The sequence below is a fragment of the Accipiter gentilis genome, chromosome 20, assembly GCF_929443795.1.
Source record: "Accipiter gentilis chromosome 20, bAccGen1.1, whole genome shotgun sequence".
In the NCBI taxonomy this organism is placed as follows: domain Eukaryota; kingdom Metazoa; phylum Chordata; class Aves; order Accipitriformes; family Accipitridae; genus Astur; species Astur gentilis.
This window is the reverse complement of record NC_064899.1, coordinates 24,529,737-24,552,006: the sequence shown is the minus strand read 5'-3', so window position 1 is coordinate 24,552,006 and position 22,270 is coordinate 24,529,737. Positions and strand designations below refer to the sequence as shown.

At 37.3% G+C, this 22,270-nt stretch overlaps 1 protein-coding gene across 4 annotated transcripts in view; it reads right to left on the bottom strand.

Annotated features, from left to right (window-relative positions):
* Positions 1 to 2,820: 2,820 nt before the first annotated feature.
* Positions 2,821 to 22,270, bottom strand: part of ATP9B (ATPase phospholipid transporting 9B (putative)) — a 169,833-nt gene continuing 150,383 nt past the window's right edge. For 2 of the 4 annotated variants that reach the window (XM_049823773.1, XM_049823777.1), the window contains exons 18-30: positions 21,359 to 21,442; positions 20,633 to 20,803; positions 17,744 to 17,842; positions 15,091 to 15,180; positions 14,471 to 14,615; positions 14,079 to 14,143; positions 13,469 to 13,624; positions 13,248 to 13,312; positions 11,942 to 12,050; positions 9,292 to 9,349; positions 8,404 to 8,607; positions 5,937 to 5,969; positions 2,821 to 5,118 (exon numbers count right to left, since the gene is read on the bottom strand). In XM_049823773.1, coding sequence (XP_049679730.1) covers positions 4,982 to 5,118; positions 5,937 to 5,969; positions 8,404 to 8,607; positions 9,292 to 9,349; positions 11,942 to 12,050; positions 13,248 to 13,312; positions 13,469 to 13,624; positions 14,079 to 14,143; positions 14,471 to 14,615; positions 15,091 to 15,180; positions 17,744 to 17,842; positions 20,633 to 20,803; positions 21,359 to 21,442 — 1,416 coding nt within the window. In that variant the 3' untranslated portion in view covers positions 2,821 to 4,981. The remainder of the gene's footprint in view (positions 5,119 to 5,936; positions 5,970 to 8,403; positions 8,608 to 9,291; positions 9,350 to 11,941; positions 12,051 to 13,247; positions 13,313 to 13,468; positions 13,625 to 14,078; positions 14,144 to 14,470; positions 14,616 to 15,090; positions 15,181 to 17,743; positions 17,843 to 20,632; positions 20,804 to 21,358; positions 21,443 to 22,270) is intronic. The other 2 variants (XM_049823775.1, XM_049823776.1) reach the window with 2 other exon arrangements.

The following is a 22,270-nucleotide window of genomic DNA, read 5'->3' as shown; positions in this document are numbered from 1 at the left end:
AAAGTAGAATTTGTCAACTCAACTGTGGAGCATGCTCTCATTATTCTGTTCAGGGCATCCGGTTTTCACAACCTCTGCTGTAAAACATTTTGATCAAAACTATGGTTTTTGGTCGATGCAGTAGGGAATAGGTCTTTCAGTGCAATTCCCTATTTGAGAAGGATTTTGTTAGCAATTGGCTGAGCAAATTCCCACTCACAATAACAGCTGTGAACCCTGCTGAGGGCATCTGTTGGGTAGTTAATACTTGTTGGGAAGTATCTCGCTTTGAGTGTGTTTTGTTTACAAAAGGAATTCCTACGCTTTTTAACACAGTGTTAAAGATATTGTGCCTCCTGTTTGTTTACATCTAATGTTCGATCCGTGTTGTCTTTGTTCACTTGTACCGATTTTCCTCCCCACAGGGGGCTAACGTATCGAAGGGCTTTTTTGATTGCCTTCAAGTTTCATTTGAGTTATAATAATAACAGCTTAGATACAGAAAGGTTATTAAATGAAGTGCTATGAGAGACTGCTGTCCCCATTCTTTCCTTTCCAACCAGCAAAAATAAGGAGAAACTCCACGGAAGCTAAAATTCAAAGGGATGTCAGAGTAAGCAGGACCTACAAGAACAGCTTTGGCAGCAGCAGGAGAGCAGAACAGCCCCTCTCCTCCTGTGGCTATCACTTTTTGGGGAGTACCGTCCAGCCAGACTCCACGTACTCCGCACTAAATCCCTTTGCTCTGCCGAGGCTCTTGGAGCCACGCTAATACCGCCAGACACGTGAAGGGATGCAAGCCTCTTTCAAGTTATCTTGCCAATATAAAACCCAGGAATACAAAGCTCTGCAAAAGTAGGAAAAGAGGTCACATCAGAGGATCTTTGTTAACAGCGCATCTCCAAAGCCTCTAAGGAAGTCTATACTGTCATTTATAGGGGAAGCCCTTCCCCAGGCCTGACTCGACATCTTTCACATGGTAAATACGCAAACGAAGACGGATCAGGCACGAACAGCCCCAACCTCCAGCGATGAAGGAACCCCGCAGCGTACGCTGTGTGAGCAAGACAGAGGTGCGCATCAGCGTAGGGATGGAGGATGATCCCAGGAACGCGCGGCCTGGCTCACCGGCTGAAGATCTGAGGGCCGGTTCTTGCCCAAAGTAATGCTAATGCCTGGAGACAGCAAGAAGGTTGCAGAGGAGTATGGAGACTATGCTGCTTAGGCCTACTCTAACATGCACAAACGGGCGTAAGAAAGAGCAATATATAGGGAAATCATCTCCTCTTCGTCTGCAGAAGCTGACCCCCATGACTAACAGCTGTTTAACTACATCCATGAATAGTAAAATTCTTGCTTAAATACCTGCAGAATTGGTGTCCGGTCTGAAAAGGTTCCCGACTGCTGAGTTCCCTCTTGCAGATGGGTTTTAAAAGGAGATTGAAAAATGTTTAGGCTGGCACCCTCTTGTGGATGCTGGGGAGGAGGACATTTATAATGCATGTTGGCTCAAGGGGATGCTGCTCATCAAGACAATACACACTTCCTACGTACCTACAAAAGCAACGACAGGTTTTTGGACAACCACTCAGAAATTTTAGGAAGAAAACAGGAGACACCATACAGATGGATTCTGATGGTATGTGTCAGCAAGCTCGGTTTGAACATAAAAACACTGTTGTAAACACTCACATTCATGGAAGATTGCTACAGATTTAATGTTAAGTATGCAAGGATTTAATTTTAGCTTCCATTTGCAAACTAATACCTTGTGTAGTAAAATGTTTTCCAGCAGTTACACGAACACATAAGTTTAGAATAGCATCAGAAGAAACCAATATAATAATTACCAGTACTTCTTTTTTGCAGGACCTCTCCTTTTCCCTGTGTTCTTCCATCAAACCACATAGGAAATCTAGCAGATGTTTCACTCGTATGCTTATTAAACATGGTCCAAATAGGTCAGTATTGCTACGTATGTTACTTTGGTGAAGACATATTTCCTGTTCATGTCTTGCTCCTCCATCCCTGAAATTGTTTTCCAAATATGTTTTCAAAGAGACATGATTACCTTTTCAGAAATACATATCTGGCATAGCAGGTCACAAAAGTAAACGTCTAATGGCAAATGAAACTTAAGGTCCTTCTGGGTGTAACTTGTAGATCCAAGGCCTAAATATGTGTTTATGTAAGTTGAACTGGTGCTCCAGACTTATTCCTGACATATACTGATGTGAAAGGACAACGGAATGAGATTCTTATGAAAAAAATTATTCACCTGCACACCGGACATGTTACCATTTTAATCTGTTTCAAGAGCCAGGGATTGCGATGGTACTTGGCTTACTTTGTACTGAAATCCACAATACATTAAAGATTTCTACTGAAAGGTGTCACGATACTTAAATTCTGTATTGATATTGTTCCCTGTAAACCACTGTGATATGGTAGCACTACCCCTTTCCAGGGCTGTAGTGACAAGAATGAATAGAAAGCAGACTTTCCTGCTATACCCAGTTTTGCAGTGACTGAACCTCAAAAGCAAAGAAAGTCATCTGAATCGGACTTCTGCAGTCTTCAAAATAAAGGGCTAGCTGAAACAAGACCTTTGCTGTATATTGAAAATACTCTAAGAAAGCAGGCACTCTAGAGAACCGACTCCACTTTTGAAAGGCTTTTATCTGCGTGTAGGATTTATACATCTGCTACCACGCTAACCTCACAGTTTTAATGCTGATGATTAATATAACGTACACTATAAATTCTGTACACATGGATACGACTATTACGGTAACACTATCACTTTCATACCGCTAGTTTAATTTCTGATTTTTTTCTCAGTTTCTGCCTAATGTCAAAGATGTGATATATTGATGAAGGATGACCAACTCTAAGCTTTTGCTTATCCGCTGAATCTTATGCATGTGGTTGCGAGCTCACAATGTATAAGACAAGAAAGTCTGAAGAAAACGTCATCAACATTTCAGAACAACTGCACACTGGTGACTTTTCTTAATTGCTTCAAAGTAATTCCCGCTTAGTGGGGAAAACCAGAAACTTAAAGCAAATCAGCAACAAAAATGTCACAGGACCAAACCAAAAATATAAACCAAGAGTATCTTGCCAAAACCACATAAAATGAAGAAAAGGCTTCTGCTAGTGTGCAGGAACAGTGACATCTTGTGGGGGTTGTACAGAAGTGATTTTACAGCGGGACAGAGCAAACTAGTCTGCAATGTTGTGTAACTAAAAGAAACGCTATTTCGGTAGTTTATTTAATACATATACCATTAATAATATTTGGTAGAAATTAGGCTTTATTGCTTTCATAATGAGGACTGAAAATAAAAATAAAAATAAAAAAAAAAAGCGCAGATAAATAGCTAGTACGAAAAACTTTCAAAACAAAAACTAATGGAGTGGAGTCCAAATAGCTCTGCAGCAGTTTCCTCTGCTCTCCCAGGAAGTAGTTAGATTTATCACTTAAATATTACTCATCCAATGTAATAATGGCATAAGGACAAACTTATAAGAGACTAAACAAGGAGTTATGTTGTAAAGGCATACAGTCAAACATAAAAATGACATCCATATTGAGTGTTTTTTAAAAACACACACATAAATATTTAATAAAGAAAGCATGGATAATTATGCTCATCTTTCCACTGAGTAACAGACTATGCCAAATTCGTTATATGTACTTCTTGAGAAAGCAAAGTTATATCACAATGGAAAACTAAACCAATATATCCTACTTTCCAGTACAGTATGCAAGATTTGGACCCTTCAGATTGTATCAGACTATATGAGTTTTTGGAACAAATCTTCAACCGCTGTAAAGTGTCATAACTCAGCCAAGATACCCAACTCTGACAGTTTACAACAAACAAAAATGTTTTGATTTTTTTTTTTAAACAAGTTTGCACCCAAACTAAGTTATAAAAACATAACATTTACAACTTGGAAGATGATAGATTTTCCTACCATAATGTTCATGTGTTCGTCTTATTTTCTTTTACCTGAGTAACCTAAGTAAACAGATTACAAGGCAATTTAACATATTAGCTAATACAAGGTTTACTGGACTTCTCATATATAGAAATGTACTTTGACACTATTTGCAGTTTTACAAATACAAAATGAATAAGAATTTTAAAACATATTTACTGAGCAGCCATGTCTTTGCTATCTGTACAGATCAATAGGTGCAGTGGAATTATGTACAGAATTTATCATTTAATTTTTAAACAGCTTTTGTGCAACCTGGCTATAATGTGCATTTAAAGAACTGCTGTCGACATCACAGATCTGTAATTTACTGATGCCAGAAATGGAGAGTACAGAATAGGACAACAGCTCCTAAAAATAATACTGTGCTATGCAGACATCTGTACATAATTCAAATAGTGCATATCACTCAATGTCTGATGAGGAATAATAGTTAGCTGCTAATACAGACACGGGCATTTACAGGTATTAGGTTTGTTATAGCAAGTATGGACAAATGAACTTTTCCATATATAAACATTAAAGGAAAGGACTTCAATTAGGAAGTTATGTAATAATTAAAGAAGTGAAGTTATGTAACAAATAACAAAACTTTCAATTCAACTTGCGGAAGATTAGTACAGTAGGAAAAAATCCTTTACAGTGGCAAAAAATCCTTTACAGTAGCAATGAAGCCATTCAGAAGCATTGTCAAATCAAAGGTAATTCGGTTTAATTTTATAATCATAGTAATTGAAAGTAAAAAAAAAAAAAAAAAAAAAATCAACATGAAGAAAATTTAGTTTATCTCTGATAGTCTTGTTAGTGTACTTCTGTGTTAATGTACCTGTCAGGTGTTTCCTCCTCTTTTTGTGCTCTATTCACTCTAACACTTTTTATTTTTATTTTTTTTTTACATTTCTTTAGTCCAGCATAAATCCATAGACACTAAAGCACAGTGAGTGTGCAATTTGCCGACTGGTGTGAGTGAAAAACCACAGGAATATAATTACTTTTACGAGGTAAGCTTGGAGTAACTTGGAGGAGAAAATTTGCGCTTCAAGTACTTGATAATGTAAAGTGGAAGACAGCTTACAACAGTGATTGCTGACACTTTCCACAGGAAGGTCACAGTTGTGATAAAGGCAACATCTGCAGAAACAAAAAGGGAAAATAAGTAATGGGAGCTGGTAACATGGAAACTGGAACTTCCATAGTACAAAGTCAATAAAACTCTCTTAATTGTTTGCTTATGCTATTGTTCAAGAGCGTGCAAAAAAAAAAAAAAAAAAAAAAAAAGTGCCACAAAACAACAGAAGGATAAAGTTAAAGTTAACCTCAACATTTTGTTTTTGCCAACTATTTTCTTTAGACAGGAACTTCACAGTTCCTTTATGGTCCTTATACTGTTTTGCAGCACAAAATAATTCTAGGGGAAACAGGCTCGCAGTTTAAAAGCAAAACTTTCTCATAATAAGAATAAACCAGCTTATTTTTCTGCTAGTAAGAATGGTTTTTACCCATGATAGTACAAGTTCCCAGAAAACCAGAAATTCTGCTACCATTTTGGATCCTTTGCTCCATATTCAGATTACTTTTCTCTGAAACAGTCACAACAACTAGACCGAATGATTCTTAAAACCTTAGAGATTAAATTAGAGCCCGAAAATTTAAAGGGAAAACCATGTAGATATTACCACAAGCCACACTGAAAAGCTATTTTTTTGTGACAAACTTTAAACAAGAATGGTGACACTCTACACTTGCTACTGAAAATTTTTTACCATATTTGTGATGGTCAGGTCATACTTAATTATCATGGAAAGATCCCAGAACCCAGGTAATCTGAAGAACTGTGGTTTTTTGCTTTTTTCCATTATTTACAAATGTGTATATTAAATAATCTACTACTCTTTAATGAATTTTTACAGACTTAAAAAAAGCTTCGAGAAAAGTTAAACTTCACCTACCTAAGAAAGCTCCAAAAGACACTCTGCCTATACCTGTTTCACAAGACGGAGAATGAAAATGAAAGGATAGATTTACAGAAAATATGAAAGTTACAGGAAAAAAAGAAAAAACCAAACAGGTTAGCTACACAAAAAGGAAATGAAAAAGATGTTAGTAGCATTAACTGGAATATTATTGCCTTTCACATGACGATCAGAATATTTTAAACAGCAAATAAACCAAAACATTTTGAAAATATAGAGATTTCATATTTGGTCATGTTTTAAGGTTGTAAGTAGGTAGGCAGTTTTCATACATTTGACTTCAAGGTATAATTTACTGTATAAACAACTTGGTCAGAACTGTTTTAATGTGAATGAAAATTCACTTCAGAAAATGCAGTAAAGAAATGCTTTGCTGCTCCAACTTCACTCATTAAATATACTTCGTATATTAGATTTCAATGTATAAATTTGTTATACAGTTTTAGCCTAAGCCTGCTTAGACATACAAAAAGCCTATGTAACATATCATAGAGACATGCCTAGTAAGGCCATTGTGTGCAATTAACTCAGAAACCTAAAAATTTCTTTCCTTCCATGAGTCAGAGCCGTAAAGCACTGTCAAATATTTTTGTCTTTCTAATTTGAGCGCCCTGTCATACTTACGATACCATTTCTTTGGGAGAAGATTGTGCTTGTAAGAAAATATCGCGGAAAGAAACAGTTTATTTGCCGATGAAATCAAGCGCTATTGGACTTGATTGTTTTGCCTGTTCCATGGAAGTCGTTCTATACCTTGAGCTGTAACCCATCCCTTAGGTTTATGCACACATAAAAAGGCTCCCTCCCCCCAGTTATAATGTGACAGATTAAGTAAGAGTAAAGCATTAAGCAGAAGAGAGACTAACTGAAATGCATTTTCGCAGATTAACCGATGAATAACACACGGTACTCTTAATGAGGAAAAATACAGAAGTTAAGTCCCCAGGCTGCAAGAAGCCGTGCAACCATTTACGTACTCAGTTGCTTGGACTTGTCCAGCAAATACACGCGGACAGTAAAGCGCTCCCCTCTACGGAAGGGTCTGCAAGAAACAAAGTCCCTGTAGTTTTTACACATCTCCGAACACCACCTAAAGGTGCTTCTCCCTGAACAACACCTAAAAATGGTGGAAGGACTGGCTGTCATCAATACTAAAGACTTACAAAGGCGAAGCAGCAAGTTCTGCTTTATGAAATTCCTGGAAGTTTGGACTAAAGAGCCAGTACCTGTATCTGTTCTTGCTTGTTCCTTTCATTTGTAATCTGGCTGTGAGAATCAGGAATCAAGCCAATAATGTCTATCAAAGAGTCTGCGCATCAGCATCAGAGAAAAGGAAAAGGTACTCTGGCAAAGCTGAAATAATGTGCAATACAAGTACCAAGCCCAGCAGGGTTCGTTCTTCATTAAAATTTGACTCCTGAGAAATCTGGGAGGTAACAGAACACCTGGGACAGGCAGTGAAGCATTTACTGATTAAAAAAATAATTATCTAATGTAAATACACTAGCCTAGTGTTGAATACTTGGGACATGAGAGAGCAAAAGCAGAACTATGAGACTTCTAGAAACTACCATGTAACATTGAATTCTGCTATGAGAAATGGCAGTTGAAGAAGGGCAACTCCTTACTCATCAGCTCCTGGAAAACAGAGAGGGAAGGAGCTGGATTCTATTCCTTGTGAGGTATAATCAAAATTGTTATATATAGTTCTATAAAAGTTATATTTGTAAAATCACACTGAGATAGCTCTTTTTATTGAGGAATAATTTGATATAAAAAGAAATATGTATTATTTTAATGCTCAGATCCTTGAAAGTTAAGATTTGCAGTTAAAATGTGTTCTTTCATCTTGTGAACTACGAACAATCAGAACCTTAAGACACAGTATGGCATACTGCAATTTTAAGCAAAGCAAGCTTAATATAAGCTTAATACACTTATGAAACAATGATTCTCATACAAAGTATCTATCCTAATAGCCTTCTGCCTCACTCTGTAGCAATACTTCAGCTCTTTTAAACTTGTGGGTCAGGTCTAATGAGGTCCGCTTGGTCTGGCGTACAAAACAATTCACCAACGCAGTGAAAGATCCTGATTTTTTAAAAATCATATCCACTTCAATAGTGCAAATCTCAAAGCCAATTTAAGGTATGCAGTTTGGACTGTCAAGATCAGATCAAGGATGTAAAAACAGCATGCGTGGTTTGAGTAAAGTTTATCACCTAGATAAATCATACTAACAGGAATAAAGATTGTCAGACTCTCGGAGACAAGAGAAAATTTTAATCCAACATGAATTAAGCCTAATTTCAACTCACTCATATTTCTTATGAAGAGAGCTATATTTCACAAAGCATAACATCACCTATTCTTATTAAAAAAAAGTAGACAAAAAATATTAAAAAGCACAGTTCTTTGCTAAAATACTTTTACTATTACTCACCAAAGTATTCATTTAGAAATGCAAGAGAGGCCACATAGCAGCCAAGACTGAGGAATTCAGCCACCACCATTAACCAGTGCCATGTTCGTATGGTCAGTGCAACCATCAAGAGCTCAGTCAAGATTAGGGCAGTGAAGGAAATGGCAACGACATGTACAAATTCAGATTCAAAAAGCAGCAGGGCTCCATACATCAGAATACCACCTAGGAAAGGCACACAAAGTTAAGAAATACATTGTGTGATGAAATGTCAGTGTACCAGTTTTTACCACTGCACACTGAACATTTGATTGCTTATTATGAAAACTTGCCCAGTCATTTTTTTTATAACATGACAACATTGATCTTTCGAAAAGAACAGAAGTGATATTTACTGTACTTTGTGCATGTGAAATAAAACAACCAAAGCTGTAAAGAAATAAAACTATTAGAAAATTAAACACCTTTTAGTGCAATATATGATGAACCGTTAATTAACCTCATTTTGTCAAGTGCCTCAAATAAATGAGACATCGTTGAAAGTGTAATTACTTTTAACTGATTACATAATTCAGATTTCTTCAACAGTGCTTCTGTCATTCCATGAAAGAAAACTACTGTGCAAATATAAGCAATGTGATAAGCACTCATTAAAATTTTTCTGGATTAGCATTCAATTAAAAACACGTCCTTTTTTAGGTGATATGCATCAATAAAAATACCAATCCACGTTGTGTTTTGAAGAGGCCTGGCACACTACAGGAATATCGATTTACGAGATAAACAGAAAGCAATATATGTAACTGCTGATGAAATGTTAAGCTTTGGGAATTCAACCTGCAGCTGAAAAACAATATTGCTAATAGCAGACAAAAAATTCTCAGTTCAGTAAAATTAGGACTCTCCTACCTTGGTAAATACTGATTAAAACCCAGATGAGGAAGGTCTTAAATGACAAAGATCTTCCCTAGGGGAAACAAGTAAGAGGACAGTTAAACACAACTTTAAAAAAAAAAAAATAATTCTACTCAGTTCATGTATTTTTAATAGTTAATCACTAGACAGATATTTGTCTGTTTTGTAAATTGTAGCCTTCAAGAAAAACAGCATCGTGTACCTACTGCCCTAAACCTCAAGCAAAACTGTAGTTACTAGTCACTTCTAAATGTTGGATAAACTGTCTATTTGCATTCACAGAATAAACATATGACTACTGTAAGTTTTCAGCAAGTAACTATTACCAAATACATTTGAAATCTTCTTGTGATTGTGAATGTTATAGATTGAAACATACGCATAAATCAACGAATAAATGCTGTACATGTGCATATCACTTCTGCATTCTGTGAGGGCACTGATGAAATATGTTAGAACTGCAAAGGATAAAATGGCAAACAAAGCAGCCATTTTGCCACAAAAGAAGCGATCGCTCTAAACGGGCAAGAATCTGCACTTTGTAAAGAAACGTGCTTCATTGCTGTAGAAAGTGATGAGTTAACTCCTCCTATTACTTCAGTAAAGGCTAAAACATATTTTTGGATAGAGAGAGTTCATGGCAAGGTGCTAAAGACATTTTCGTAATTCTGTATATAGTCTAGAATGTTGGTGACAGACTTGAACATATGGGGAAAAAAATCTTGTACAAGCACCAAGAAACATTAATTTATTTTTTTTCTCCTATGAGTGCCTACTCATCTTCATGTGAGTACTGCACACTGCTTCCACCTTCGACCATAGCTCCCCCATTAGCGAGATTTGGGAAATAAGAATGAGGTTGAGTTTTAGTTCACCTTTACGGAACAAGAAGGGGTAAGTCACTCCTGAGCCTCTAGGGAATGCTGCACAACAGGCTGTGAATCATTTCCAGATGAAAGCTGGGAGCCCTCCTGCTTGTACTTCCTTTCAAATTTTCACCAGCTTTTCTAGCTGTAACTCCGTAGGAACCACAGTAACAGTAATACTGAATCAGTGTGTCCTCCAGGGTTCGTGGCCACACCTGTCTCTCTGAACCTTGCTAATTTTCTCTTCTTCTTGCACCGGAGCAAGAGCCTGTCAATGACTTGTGCAATATATCTTATTCCTTTAAAAATCTAAAAAGCATTTTCGTCACTAGCGTATCCCGGAAAAGAAACCAATTCCTAGGAATACAATTATAGTCCACGTCAACATGTGTTTGAATAACACTAACTGAATAGCATTGGTGAAGATTTGCATTTAGAGTCCATAATTTGAAAAATGATGTGCAGAAATATGTAGGCCTCAGTGTCATGACTAAGGCATCATGATCATAAATTGTGGTAATATACACTCACAATAAGATTACCTTATAATAGTGAAGTCAAATGGAGCACATAAATAACTTTTTGTGCTACTCATCCATAATCATTCACTGATCACCATCTGCCCCACACAACGCACTGAACTGTACTCTCCAGTTTCTCCACATTCTCTTTGTTTTTAATTCTGAAGAGGATTATTTGGGTTCTACTTATTTAATATTCATAGAGATGCAACATAAACTGGGAAAGCCAATGATTCAGCACGTCCAAGAACTGTCATTTAAGCCTAAACAAAGAATTTAGCCTGTATTCATCTACCCATTCTGGGCAGTTTCTGAGTACAGGTTAACTTCTAGCTTGGGAAATAAGATGCTTCCAAGTTCCCTCAACAGGTTTCCACTTGCAAGCTTACAACTGCCTTTAGCAGGTATAAGGCCATGCTTTTTTTGAGATTCATAGGCTGAAATCTCACAAAGGAACTTTAAAGATTCTGAAGAGGAGAAAGAGAGAATCAAGATCTCCAAGAGATGAGAAAAAATTCTCCCAGACTAACATAGCTAATAGCTCATTTAGTACAATTAAAAAGTCAAAGGCTCTGAAAAGTTTGGATCCTCTTCGACTACAGTCTGCTTTTGAACTTTTAGACACAACTTCAAAGTACCTACTATCCCTAAAAAGGCTATCTGCTTCTGCCTTGGATCCTAACTTTTCTAGCTGACGGTTTAAGAAGGACCAGAAGTTCTTGAGATTTGTTTCACTTTTGCAGGTAAAGAAATTACATACTTTCATTGTTTGCAGGTATGTGCAAACACACAGAAAGCAGTATGATTCGGTTAAGATATATCAGTTATCAGCATCTGTTATTTAAAGAAAGTCAGCTTTTGGAGAGGTCAGTAGTAATATCTGGGGGTTAGGGGGAAAAAAATAATAATCTATACATTAATCTACCAGTTAAAAAGGAAAAAGGAGCTGTGAAAAAGTAAGCATAAATAACTCCAGATCAGAGATCCTGGGACCAGACTGAAAGCAAGTTTTATGTTAACATACCTTCATGTTTGAATTATTTCAGTCCAACCATTGGTGACTTAACAAATGTATTAATAAAACTCACTGGAAGATTTGGTACTGTGAATTATTTTCATAGTACAAAAGTCTGCATTACATTAGTTGTGCATCTGTCTTGCATGAAATACCTTAAGAAAATGATTGTAAGAATTCCCAGTTTTGTACACTGGCGATTTCAGCATTTGTTCATATCTGAGCACTGAGGACATTCCTACCTTTGTGAGATCCTTATAAAGTTCTGGATATAGCAATGCCATTTCTGGCTTCACATCCTGATCCAATACTAGAGAGAAGACTGGAAACATAGTATATATAGTTGCATACCTATGTGAAAGGAAAGCACATAAATTGACACTTTTGTATGATAGGATTTTAAACTATCTACTGAGTTCAAGTCTTTTTATGTAAGTGGAACTAAACTGGTTCTTCTACCCAGCACTGAGGTAGCTTACTAATACAGCTTTACGCACGCAACCTGCTCTTCTGCTTCTGAGAGCTGCCAGTCATGAGAAGTTACAGTTTTTATACGTTCAAAACCAGTAAATACATTTCTTCTATATATATCACCCAAGCTTATCGCCTATTACCATACTCCCTGTGCACTTGCACTTTGGACAACCAATTCAAAGACCTGACATTTAAATTCATCCACAGACAATGGCATGAAAACTGAAGAAAAAAAAAGTACTATATTCTGGACATCATGGTATAGGTAGGCGGATGAACAAGAGTCCTAACAGCTCTGTAAGTGGCTTTGGATTTTAGTATGCACATGCCAGATGTATACTTTAGTATGTACTTTACTAGAACTTGGCACAACTATTTACAGACATTTTGGAGAGGTCTACTGCTTGCCTCTGCAGAGTCTGGTGTAAGCAGACTTTGATTTGACTATGATTTAAGTTACTATTGATTTAAGTTATTGTTTACAAGGAGTATAAAAAGAAGCTCTTAGGACAGAAGGAGCGGAGAGCAGGGAGGAACACAAATATATTTACACCCCTCAGCTGTGTGACTTGGGTAACCACGTTACTAAAGCAGCTTCTGCAACAAGACCAGGGTGCTCCTAATCCTGCATGTGTTCACCTGAACGGAGATCTGTCTGGCAGACTTGGGTAGTGCACTCAGAGGATATTTCGTAGTCAGTAGCTTCAGCTCTATTTTTAACAGAAAAATCTGTGATTCTCACTGAGGCTTGTATGGCAATCTGTGTAACAGCTGAAACTGGTCTGGGAGACTTCCTCTATTGTTTCTACCCCGTATGGGAAAAAGGTTATACGGTATCATCTTCTAAGGATATGCAGATCCCTCTCTTCAGAGAGCTGATAATGAGGCTTTGCCCCTCATACAGTGCGTATTCAACCTAGTTTGACTTTTTGTCGTAGACTCATTCCAGGTTTTGGTAGTGTACCAATGATAAATGTGTCAAAAAATGTGGCAGACACCAACTACATGATGCTAATTAACAAGTTAGTTTGCTATTTTTATTACCAGGTATCTTAAGTGTTGGTTTTGACTTACCCTACCATTAGGAATCCTTGGTACAAGGGAACAGATGCAAAATAGAAGACTGATGAAAATACAGCCTACAAAAAGCAGATAATTACATATATTTAATATAATTCTATATACAAAACATTACCATAAAGAAAAAAGTAACAACACTGGTTGATTAATATTTTGTGACATCTCAAAGACAGACATAGTGTTTTTAACTATTCAGAAAACAAAGTTTTAAATACCTGCATAGTTGAAATAATAAGGCCCCGGTGCATGACAAATTGACCTAGTGCTGCTGATCTTTTGTAACTGTTTCGACCATGTACCATCAGCAGCCTACCTATGTGTTTAAACTGTGTGATAGAAAAGTCAGCTGCTAGGGAAGCTTGTTTTCCCTCCTAGGACAAAACAAAAATATTCCAAATATGAAACCCAGTGTAAAAGATGTGTTTCAACTTTCAAAATTCTAAGTGATAATTAATTTTAAAAGTCAAGTTTGTTCCTGCTTCAGACATCAACCCTGCAACGAGACACAGAGGACTTTTTTTTGTGCATATTCTAAGATGCAGTGGCTGTAACAAGTAAGTTTAATCGCCTATCCTGCTTCTTTCCAGTAAATGCTACGCAGCAATAACTACAGTGTTTTCTGCTTTTCTTGCTTTTTGTATTTAAAAAGATAAAGCAGATGACATAGAAGCAAAGAAAATATTAGTTCAAAGACTAAGCATTTTTATCATCTTACAGCATACTTTAGAAATGATCAATTCACTACTGCTTAAGAATAAAGCTCCTAATCCCATGTTACTATACTACTGTGTGGCACATCTTTGACAATGAAACTGTTAACATTACCTTGCCTTCAATTCCAATTCCACAGTCTGCTGCTTGGATCATGCTGACATCGTTTCCTCCATCACCTGGAAAATGTCACTGCAATATTCAGCTCTTCAGAGGTTTTACTCTGCTGGCCTTACAGTATTTTAGAAACCTCTTATATACCTTTAAATTCCTACAATTAATCTATGGATTATGATTAACTACTTCAGCAGTCAAGACTTCTTTTCTGTGGAATAAAGAAGAGAACTGCACCTTTCTCATGCAATGGCATTTTCTGCTACAGCTACAGAATACCTGGCTCTTGATAAAGGAGTCTCTGGTTTTAACTGTTTCTCAATGGTGCCACCTACTGCTTAAATTTATTACAGATTTTAGCTACTGCAAATGAAGACCATGCCAACAGTTACCTATTGCACACGTGCGTTTTCCAGTGTGGTGCTGTAACAGTTTCACAATATGAGCTTTTTGGGTGGGAGAACATCGGCAGCACACTACAGCAGGACACTGACAAGCCAGCTCTACAAATTCATGCTCATAATACTTCAGACAAACCTAAGGAAAAAAATACACTCGCATTCATTTACTTATGATTAAATACTACTACAGGTAGTATAACACAAACACAGTATAAAGAATTCTTTTATGAAGTTTTGCTTGCACGACACCCATGTGGGAGGAAAAAAAAAGCCACATTCTCCTGACTCTGGTTTTATTATTTTAAAACTGACATTCTCTTTCCTTTAGAGAGCCAACACACTTTCGGGTTAAGAGGAGAGACAATACTAAAGCATGCTGCGTACAAATTCCATTCTGCTACCATACAGGAGACCACAGAACCAGTAACATTTGCCCATCTAGAACATACACCCTCTAACTAGCACTCAGTGAAAAACAAAAGTATCTCTACGGACAACTTAAAGTACGGGCAAACACTGGAAAAAAGTTTAAGAGCATAAAGACACCGATACTTTACTTTTTGAACATAAGCATATAGATAAATGTAATTTGACAAAAAACATGTTCTTACCTCAAGTGAGTCCCCAGATATCACCAAGGCACAATCATGCTTCCTCCTAAAGGCATTTAGTTCTAGGTGAGCCTCTCCTCGAGTTGTAACCTTCAATAAAAACCACTCACTTAAAAGATTTTGTTATATACTTAAAAAAAAGCAATCCTGCCTAAATAAATCAGGTTTTGAGAACTCATACCCAGAAGGCCTTGGTTCTTCAACAAGTGTTTTATCCCAGTGCAAGCCCAGTACCCATGGGATGTGACTACAAGCCTCGAATCTTACGGAGTGAAAAAGTAATCCTCAAACAAGGAAAATCTACGTAGTCAGCTTAACTGGTTCCTCACCAAGGTAGACCAGGGCTAAAAAATTAATGAATTAATGACATTGAAACATCTTAAGTTCAAGCTGACTTGAGTCTTTCTATCTTGGCAGGCCTAGAGGTGTGGGGGGGTGGAGGGTGGGGAAGAACAAAAACCCAATCAAACCCCAAAACTTTTATTTATTAACTAGTAAAATACGTTCTTAGAATAATGCAAGATGTTCATATTAATAGTTCCTTCAGTTTGGGTAAGTAGACACAGATCTCAAAAGGCACATAAAAATGCTCACTAGCGCTAATCCTTTTGGATCTTGCGTGAGTATGCAAGGAGGATCAAGTGGCATAACAAAAGAACGACATGATAGATTTTTTAATTTACATAATTATTGTTTCAGAAAGGCCCAGCTGTGAAATGCAAAAATGGTCAAAGGTTACCAAATGGATTTTGGAACATTTGGAGCTAGAACACATAACACGAAAAAATTAAATTATAACCACATTTGGAAGAGATTGGCAGGTTTGGTTGTTTGGTTTTTTTTTTCTAATAAAGGATCAATGTATTTTAGAGCTATCATGCAAGACAAAGTTCCAAGCACAGAATAAAACACAAACTCTGATTACACTTCTAATTTTGGCTCTGTCAGCACTTTGATTAAATAACTTTTAAACTATATGAGTCTTAATTACACTGAACATGAAGTTTTGTCTTTGGCCCACTACTATGCAGAATCAGATGCACTCCCAAAGACCTTTGTCCCTCCAGATGGGCTCTACTACACAAAATTTGAGTTATACTAAAAAGCACCTGTAAACAGAAAAACTCATACACATGCCCCAATTCAGAATTTTTTTTCCTCCTTTCCCTTAATTACGTAAAGAGAAAGCTCCTTGTCTGCCAACTCTTAGGAACCCTGGATTGCATTGGCCCACTATAATCTTTCTGCATTACGGAGATTAAGAGATGTCAGCACTTGGTGCACGCTGATGAACGGTAATTGCCCTCTCTGTTCTACCTTTCACCTAATAGAGGTTTTGTTTTCTTTAATTTGTAAATACCTCTAGAACAATCTATCAGTTAATTTCATTACAAAACGAAAAAGCTGAGACTTCTAAGAATAAAAAAAAGGAGTGTAAAAAACAAAACGCATATTTTTGGGAAGCCAAAGTAGTAAATAATTTTTTATTTACTAATTTATAACTAAAATAGAAGTGTTAGAGTGCTTGGTATTTTCTTATGTTAATCCAGTAGTTATTTCTTTGCAACAAATACAGCCACAGAAATAATTTTGTATAAATCTATTTTCTAACTAATTTAAAACTTTGTGTACTTTAAGTTAACACACTTTTATGCTGATCTCTTATTACCAGTCGAGGTAAAGAAAATAAAAATCTGACTCAACTAAATAGATTTTGTTCAGGAAGACTTAATTTGTGGTGTTACAACATGGAAAGGTCAACAAAAATTGATCTGAAGTTTTATCAGAAGCATTAATAATTTAATTGCAAATAGTAGTCTGCAGGGCCTAATTTGCCATTCTGATGTTTCAGAAGAAACTACATTTACATGTAAATTATATTCATATAATTATTTCTGTAGGTGCAAGTGGTTCATTTAGAACAAACACAGACATATTATGTCTGATCACACAGCATCAATCAACGGCTGGAAAATCTATTTTTGTTTGGCTTCAGCAGAGTTGATGCTCTGCAAATATAATCAAAATGTATAGAAAAATATACTCAGTTTACTTTTCTAACAATTATCTTAAACAGTCTGTTAATGAAATGCAATTAGATATCAAGATACAAAAGAATTTTCAAATTTTCTCATACTGATTTGAACTATGTCAATACAGAGGATGGACATTGGCATCACAGTTTCATTCAGGATTAATTCTGCTTGAGTCTAAAGGGTTCTATTAATGAAAATGCTAGAAGCAGCAAGAACCACATTCAGATAGCCTAAATTCCTGGATACTCTTTCCTCCTGGCTCAGCACCTCACACAGACCCCTCTCCATCATCACCCAGAGGTACCTTACTGTGTCCATTGTGTAAGTGAAGAGTGTAAAACGCATGTTGAACCTGGGTCACCCGAACACGTGGCTACAAACGTATCTGTAGCATATCAACAAATCTAGAAACAAGCACCTTGAAACAGAAGCAATGCTTTGTAATTCTACATCCTTGAGTAACAACCCAAGTACTACTCTCTTGACCATTATTATGACACTCAGTATAATAACCCATCAATTTTCAACAAGCAGCCAACTACTAATCAAATAAAGCAACACTGTTATTAGCTGTCCTTCCTTTGATGAACCAACAAAAAAGTTGGAACTATACTTACAGGTCTGAAAATGTGAATATCTTGAGTCCTAGACACTAAGTGAGAACTTTTCGCAATGCAAGTTGCTGTCTCCAGTTTATCTCCTGTTAACATCCATATCTGCAAAATAACGGAAAAGTTTACTCCATTGGACAGTTATGTGTCTGTTCTCCAAATCTAAACGGCATCCCTCTCCAACCTTTTTCTCGTACCTTTTGGGATTAGATTACCAGAGAAAATATACTGATACGTACATTTTAAACTAAAATTAATGAGCGGTTTTTATTGCAATAACACACAAAGCAGAAAAGAACCATCTTTACTTCAGGCAGCTCCACTCCCCTTCCCTTCTCACAAGGGCCAATATCTCAATTTACACGAAGACAACGGGAAGCTCTGGGGAAACCCACTGGCATAACAGAACAGCAGGGAAAACAGAAAAGCCTTTCCCTATGGCCCTGATACTACCTTGATGAAAAGAGCGAGGATGCAGACAACTAGGAGAGAGATAACATTTGTCAGGAAAATGATGTGACACAAGTCACAAGTCTGTGACCCTGGTGAGACTCTGTCAGAAAGCAGCAGGGCAGCATATCCTGGAGGAAGAGCTACAGCCCCAATGCTCCAAAGAGATCCTGCCCGCTGACCACACAGAACTGGGATGAAGGCATTACAGTTTAGGGAATAAGGTTGAGGATCCATTTGTTCTTAAAGTGAGACAGCTCGCTCTCCCTCAGCCCCTTAACACGAAGAAAGTTGAAGGACGTCTGGATGAAATACCATTAGCCCCAGACCAAACAGAACACACAACACAGGAAGAACGACTTCAGCTGCAGGAGTGATCACTGGGTAGTTACTAAGTTAACAGTTGCAACTTTATTAAACTGTAAGCCTCTATCTCCCTCTTTTCCTGTGTATCTCAGGTAAGATCCTTTTCATTAGGGTCCATGTGGGTCAATGAATAGAAAAAAAGACTCCTCCTCATCAGTAACCAAATAATCTATAATTTTATGACCTAGCTACTGCTACTCTTGTGTTTCCAGCCTACTATAAGTAAGGTAGTAACTAAAGCCAGAACAATTTTAATGCTCTGAAATCCTAGCACTAATCATTTGAAAAAAAAACCCCAACCCTAAAAATTGTCACACTGTTCTATACCTATTTATAGCAGGATATACCCAAGTCAGAATCAACCACATATAGAAGAAATATCAACAGCAAATGAGAAAATACTGTACATGAAGTACTAATATACAAGTACTTTGCACTACTCACACTGTACTAAAAAGAAGTTTGATGTAATCATAAGGCTTTAATCCGTACATATATTTTTCTAATTGTGCACACCACTGCATTACCAGCTAATTCACCTGAAAGCCTTTGCAGAACAGGGATTAATTAGAAACAGAGTAACAAAACCGCAGACATGGGAAGGGGTCCCTGGAGATTAACTAGTCTAACTCTGCTGCTCAAAGCAGGGTCAACTACAGCAGGCTGCTCAGGACCACAGTTTTGAGCATCTCCAAGGATGGAGACTCCACTAACTCTCTGGGAGACCTGCTCCAGTGTTTGAACACACTCACAGTGAAACATTTTCTTCTTCTATTCAAGCGAAACTTCCTTTATTTCAGTTTGCATCCATTGTCTCGCGCTTTATGCACCACCGAAAAGAGCCTGGCTCTGTCCTCTTTGCACCCTCCCCTAAGGTATTTGTAGACACTAACAAGATCCTCCTGAGCCGGCTGAACTTCAGTCTCTCGTAACTACTGTGGGTAGCCAAGGCCATCCCCTCAAGCAGCTTTCACAGCCCTGACCAGTTCCTCCTTGTCTGTTAGTATGAGGGCTAGTAGAGCTTCTCTCCTCATTCACTTCTCAGTCACCTGTGTCAGGAAATTATCATCATTGCACTCCCAAAATTCTCCTGGTTTGCTTGTACCCTCCTGTATTGCTCTTCCAGCAGATCTTGGGGTGGTTAAAGTCCAGCACAAGGACGAGCACGTGCAAATGTGAGGCTTCTTCCAGTTGTCTGAAGGAGACCTCTCCTACTACGTCGTGATCAGGCAGTCTGTAGCAGACAGTCACCATAACGTTGTCCACGTTGGTCTGCTCGCTAATTCTAACCCATAAATTCTCAACGGGCTCATCATTTGTCCCAAGGCAGAGCTCCATGCATTCCCACTCCTCTCTCATGTAATGGGAGATTTCCCATGCTTGCTGCAAAGCAAAATTACTTACCTGCCTTCTCAGGCTAAAAAACCCCATTATACCCGATTCAGTTTAACCAGTGCAAAGTCACCTTTTCTGGGCGGTTTGACACTGCTTCAAGCAAAATGATCTTGCCCACTCCCCTCAGATACTGCTCGTATCTTCACTTCAAACCCTCTCTCAGACAAATGTGCAATTACTTCTAAATGTGCAACTGACAGCTGGGTAGCATTGCCTACCTATGAATAAAACACAGCACATGCTTGTGTGTGAAGCTTTTGACACTCTCTTTAACATGACTTGAACAAATTCCAGTGGCAGTTCTGAATTCTAGTTCAAACTAGTCACCTTTTGATCTTTGTGGAGACTTTTCCTGAGTGCCAGGCCTGAAAACTTTGTTATCATATGAATCTTGCACCAAAATTTAGTGTCAGTTTACTGTAGACAGTGACTGGGAGTCATATACATTTATTCCTTGGTAGTTTTCCTACAGAAGTAAGCTTAAGATCAATGAAACGTGGTGGAGAAGGGAACTTTGCACACAACGTCTTGTTCGTCTCTGCTAGGTCATGCCCAGAACGTGCTTAGGACTTGGCATATTTCTTACTTTGAATGAACCTGAATATAGACAAATATAATCCATGTCTTGTTAAAAAAACAGTTGGTAAACGATAACCTGTTATGTCAGCAGTATGCATTTAGTACCTTTATTCCAGCATTTCTTAGCATCTCTAGAGTTGGTCTAACATCTGCTTGCAGCTGATCTTCTACTCCGGTGAGACACAGCAATTCCATTTCTCGCTCCAAACTCTCTACAACAGCAGCAACCTTCAGGTTTCTATCATGTATGCTTAACTTTGCTTGGTTATATCGACTCTGCACAAACACAAAACCGCTTAGAATTTGTTACGACTCATAAAGTATACATTCAGTCTACCGATCAGTTATAATATGGATTCATTAGGTTAAGTGTTTGTCTTTTAATATCTTTAATGAAGACCAGGATTAAAAGAGAAAATTTTACTTTACACTCACTGTTATACATTTTTTTCCTGACAAACCACCTCAAGAGAATGCCTTCTGAAGAACTACTAAGAATTGGGCACTGCAGCATGTAAGCAGGAACTGCCCTTACCTTTCAGAACAAGTAGATTTTTCAGGTCACGCTGAAGCTGCACAATTAACATTGCACTAGCTTCTGGGAAAACACTGTCCAGTCACATAATAAATCAAAACTGTATCCTCTGTATGACTGCAGAACAACCACTAACAAATGACACAATCTCTAATAGATTGTGTGCCATACCTCAACTATCAATACTCTTCAATATGAATCATCTTTTTTGCCACCTTAACAGAATAAAAAAGAGGATTATTCCCCTTGAAGTAACTAAATATGGTGAAGTACCAGATCACTCTGTCCCTTCATACCTCAAAATCTTGATACTGTTCTTCAGTCAGTGATTTTTTCGCAACCACCAGCGTACGCAGTCCTTCTCGTGCCATATTACCACACTGAAAGGACCAAACCACAGAATAGTTATGCAAATATTCAACCATATGTACACGTTTTATATTATATGCTAACTGGGGATAGGTGTACTTTTGGTGTTTCTTTAGACTTAGATTATTTTGGAAAAGCCATAAACAGAATAAAAAAGCAATTATACTTCAAGCCCCCCAAATGAAGTGGTATGCTATTAGTGAGCCAATTAGATTTCCTCTCCTAGCTTAAAGGAAATCTCTCTTAGGTTGAAGCTTTAAAATAAATTAAAACTATTTTTGAGGCATGTAACAGAGCTACATTTTCTTTTTCCACTGAACGTACTTCTTATCAGAAAAATACTACACATTAAAAATAGCCGTGGAACAGCATGTCTTAATGAAAAACAAGGCTGGCCAGTGCAGAACACTTATTGATTTGACCTGATAAAGCCAAATAAATTAAACAAGTATTTTACAATTAATTGTGCATCATTATCGCCAAAAGTAATTTTTATGACATTTTCCTAGGTCTTGAGGGAGTTTAATTTATTCATGTCCCCGAATAAATCAAACTGCCCTGCAGCAGATATTGATTCATATTGCCAATACCATTATGAACATACATGGTGTAATCATTGTATTAACATATTGTCTGTATGTAGGGTCAAAATAAGATGATTGCTGGTACCTACTAGAGCCACACAGTGAGAAATATTAATCAGTTTTGAAATTCAGTCACTAGCTGTTTTATATTAAGTTTAATAAATGTGGCAAAAAACTATTTCAGTTTGGCTACAACCCTTATTACACTTCGTAACTCATAGCTCACTGTAGAATTTGTTAAAATAAGGGCATTTC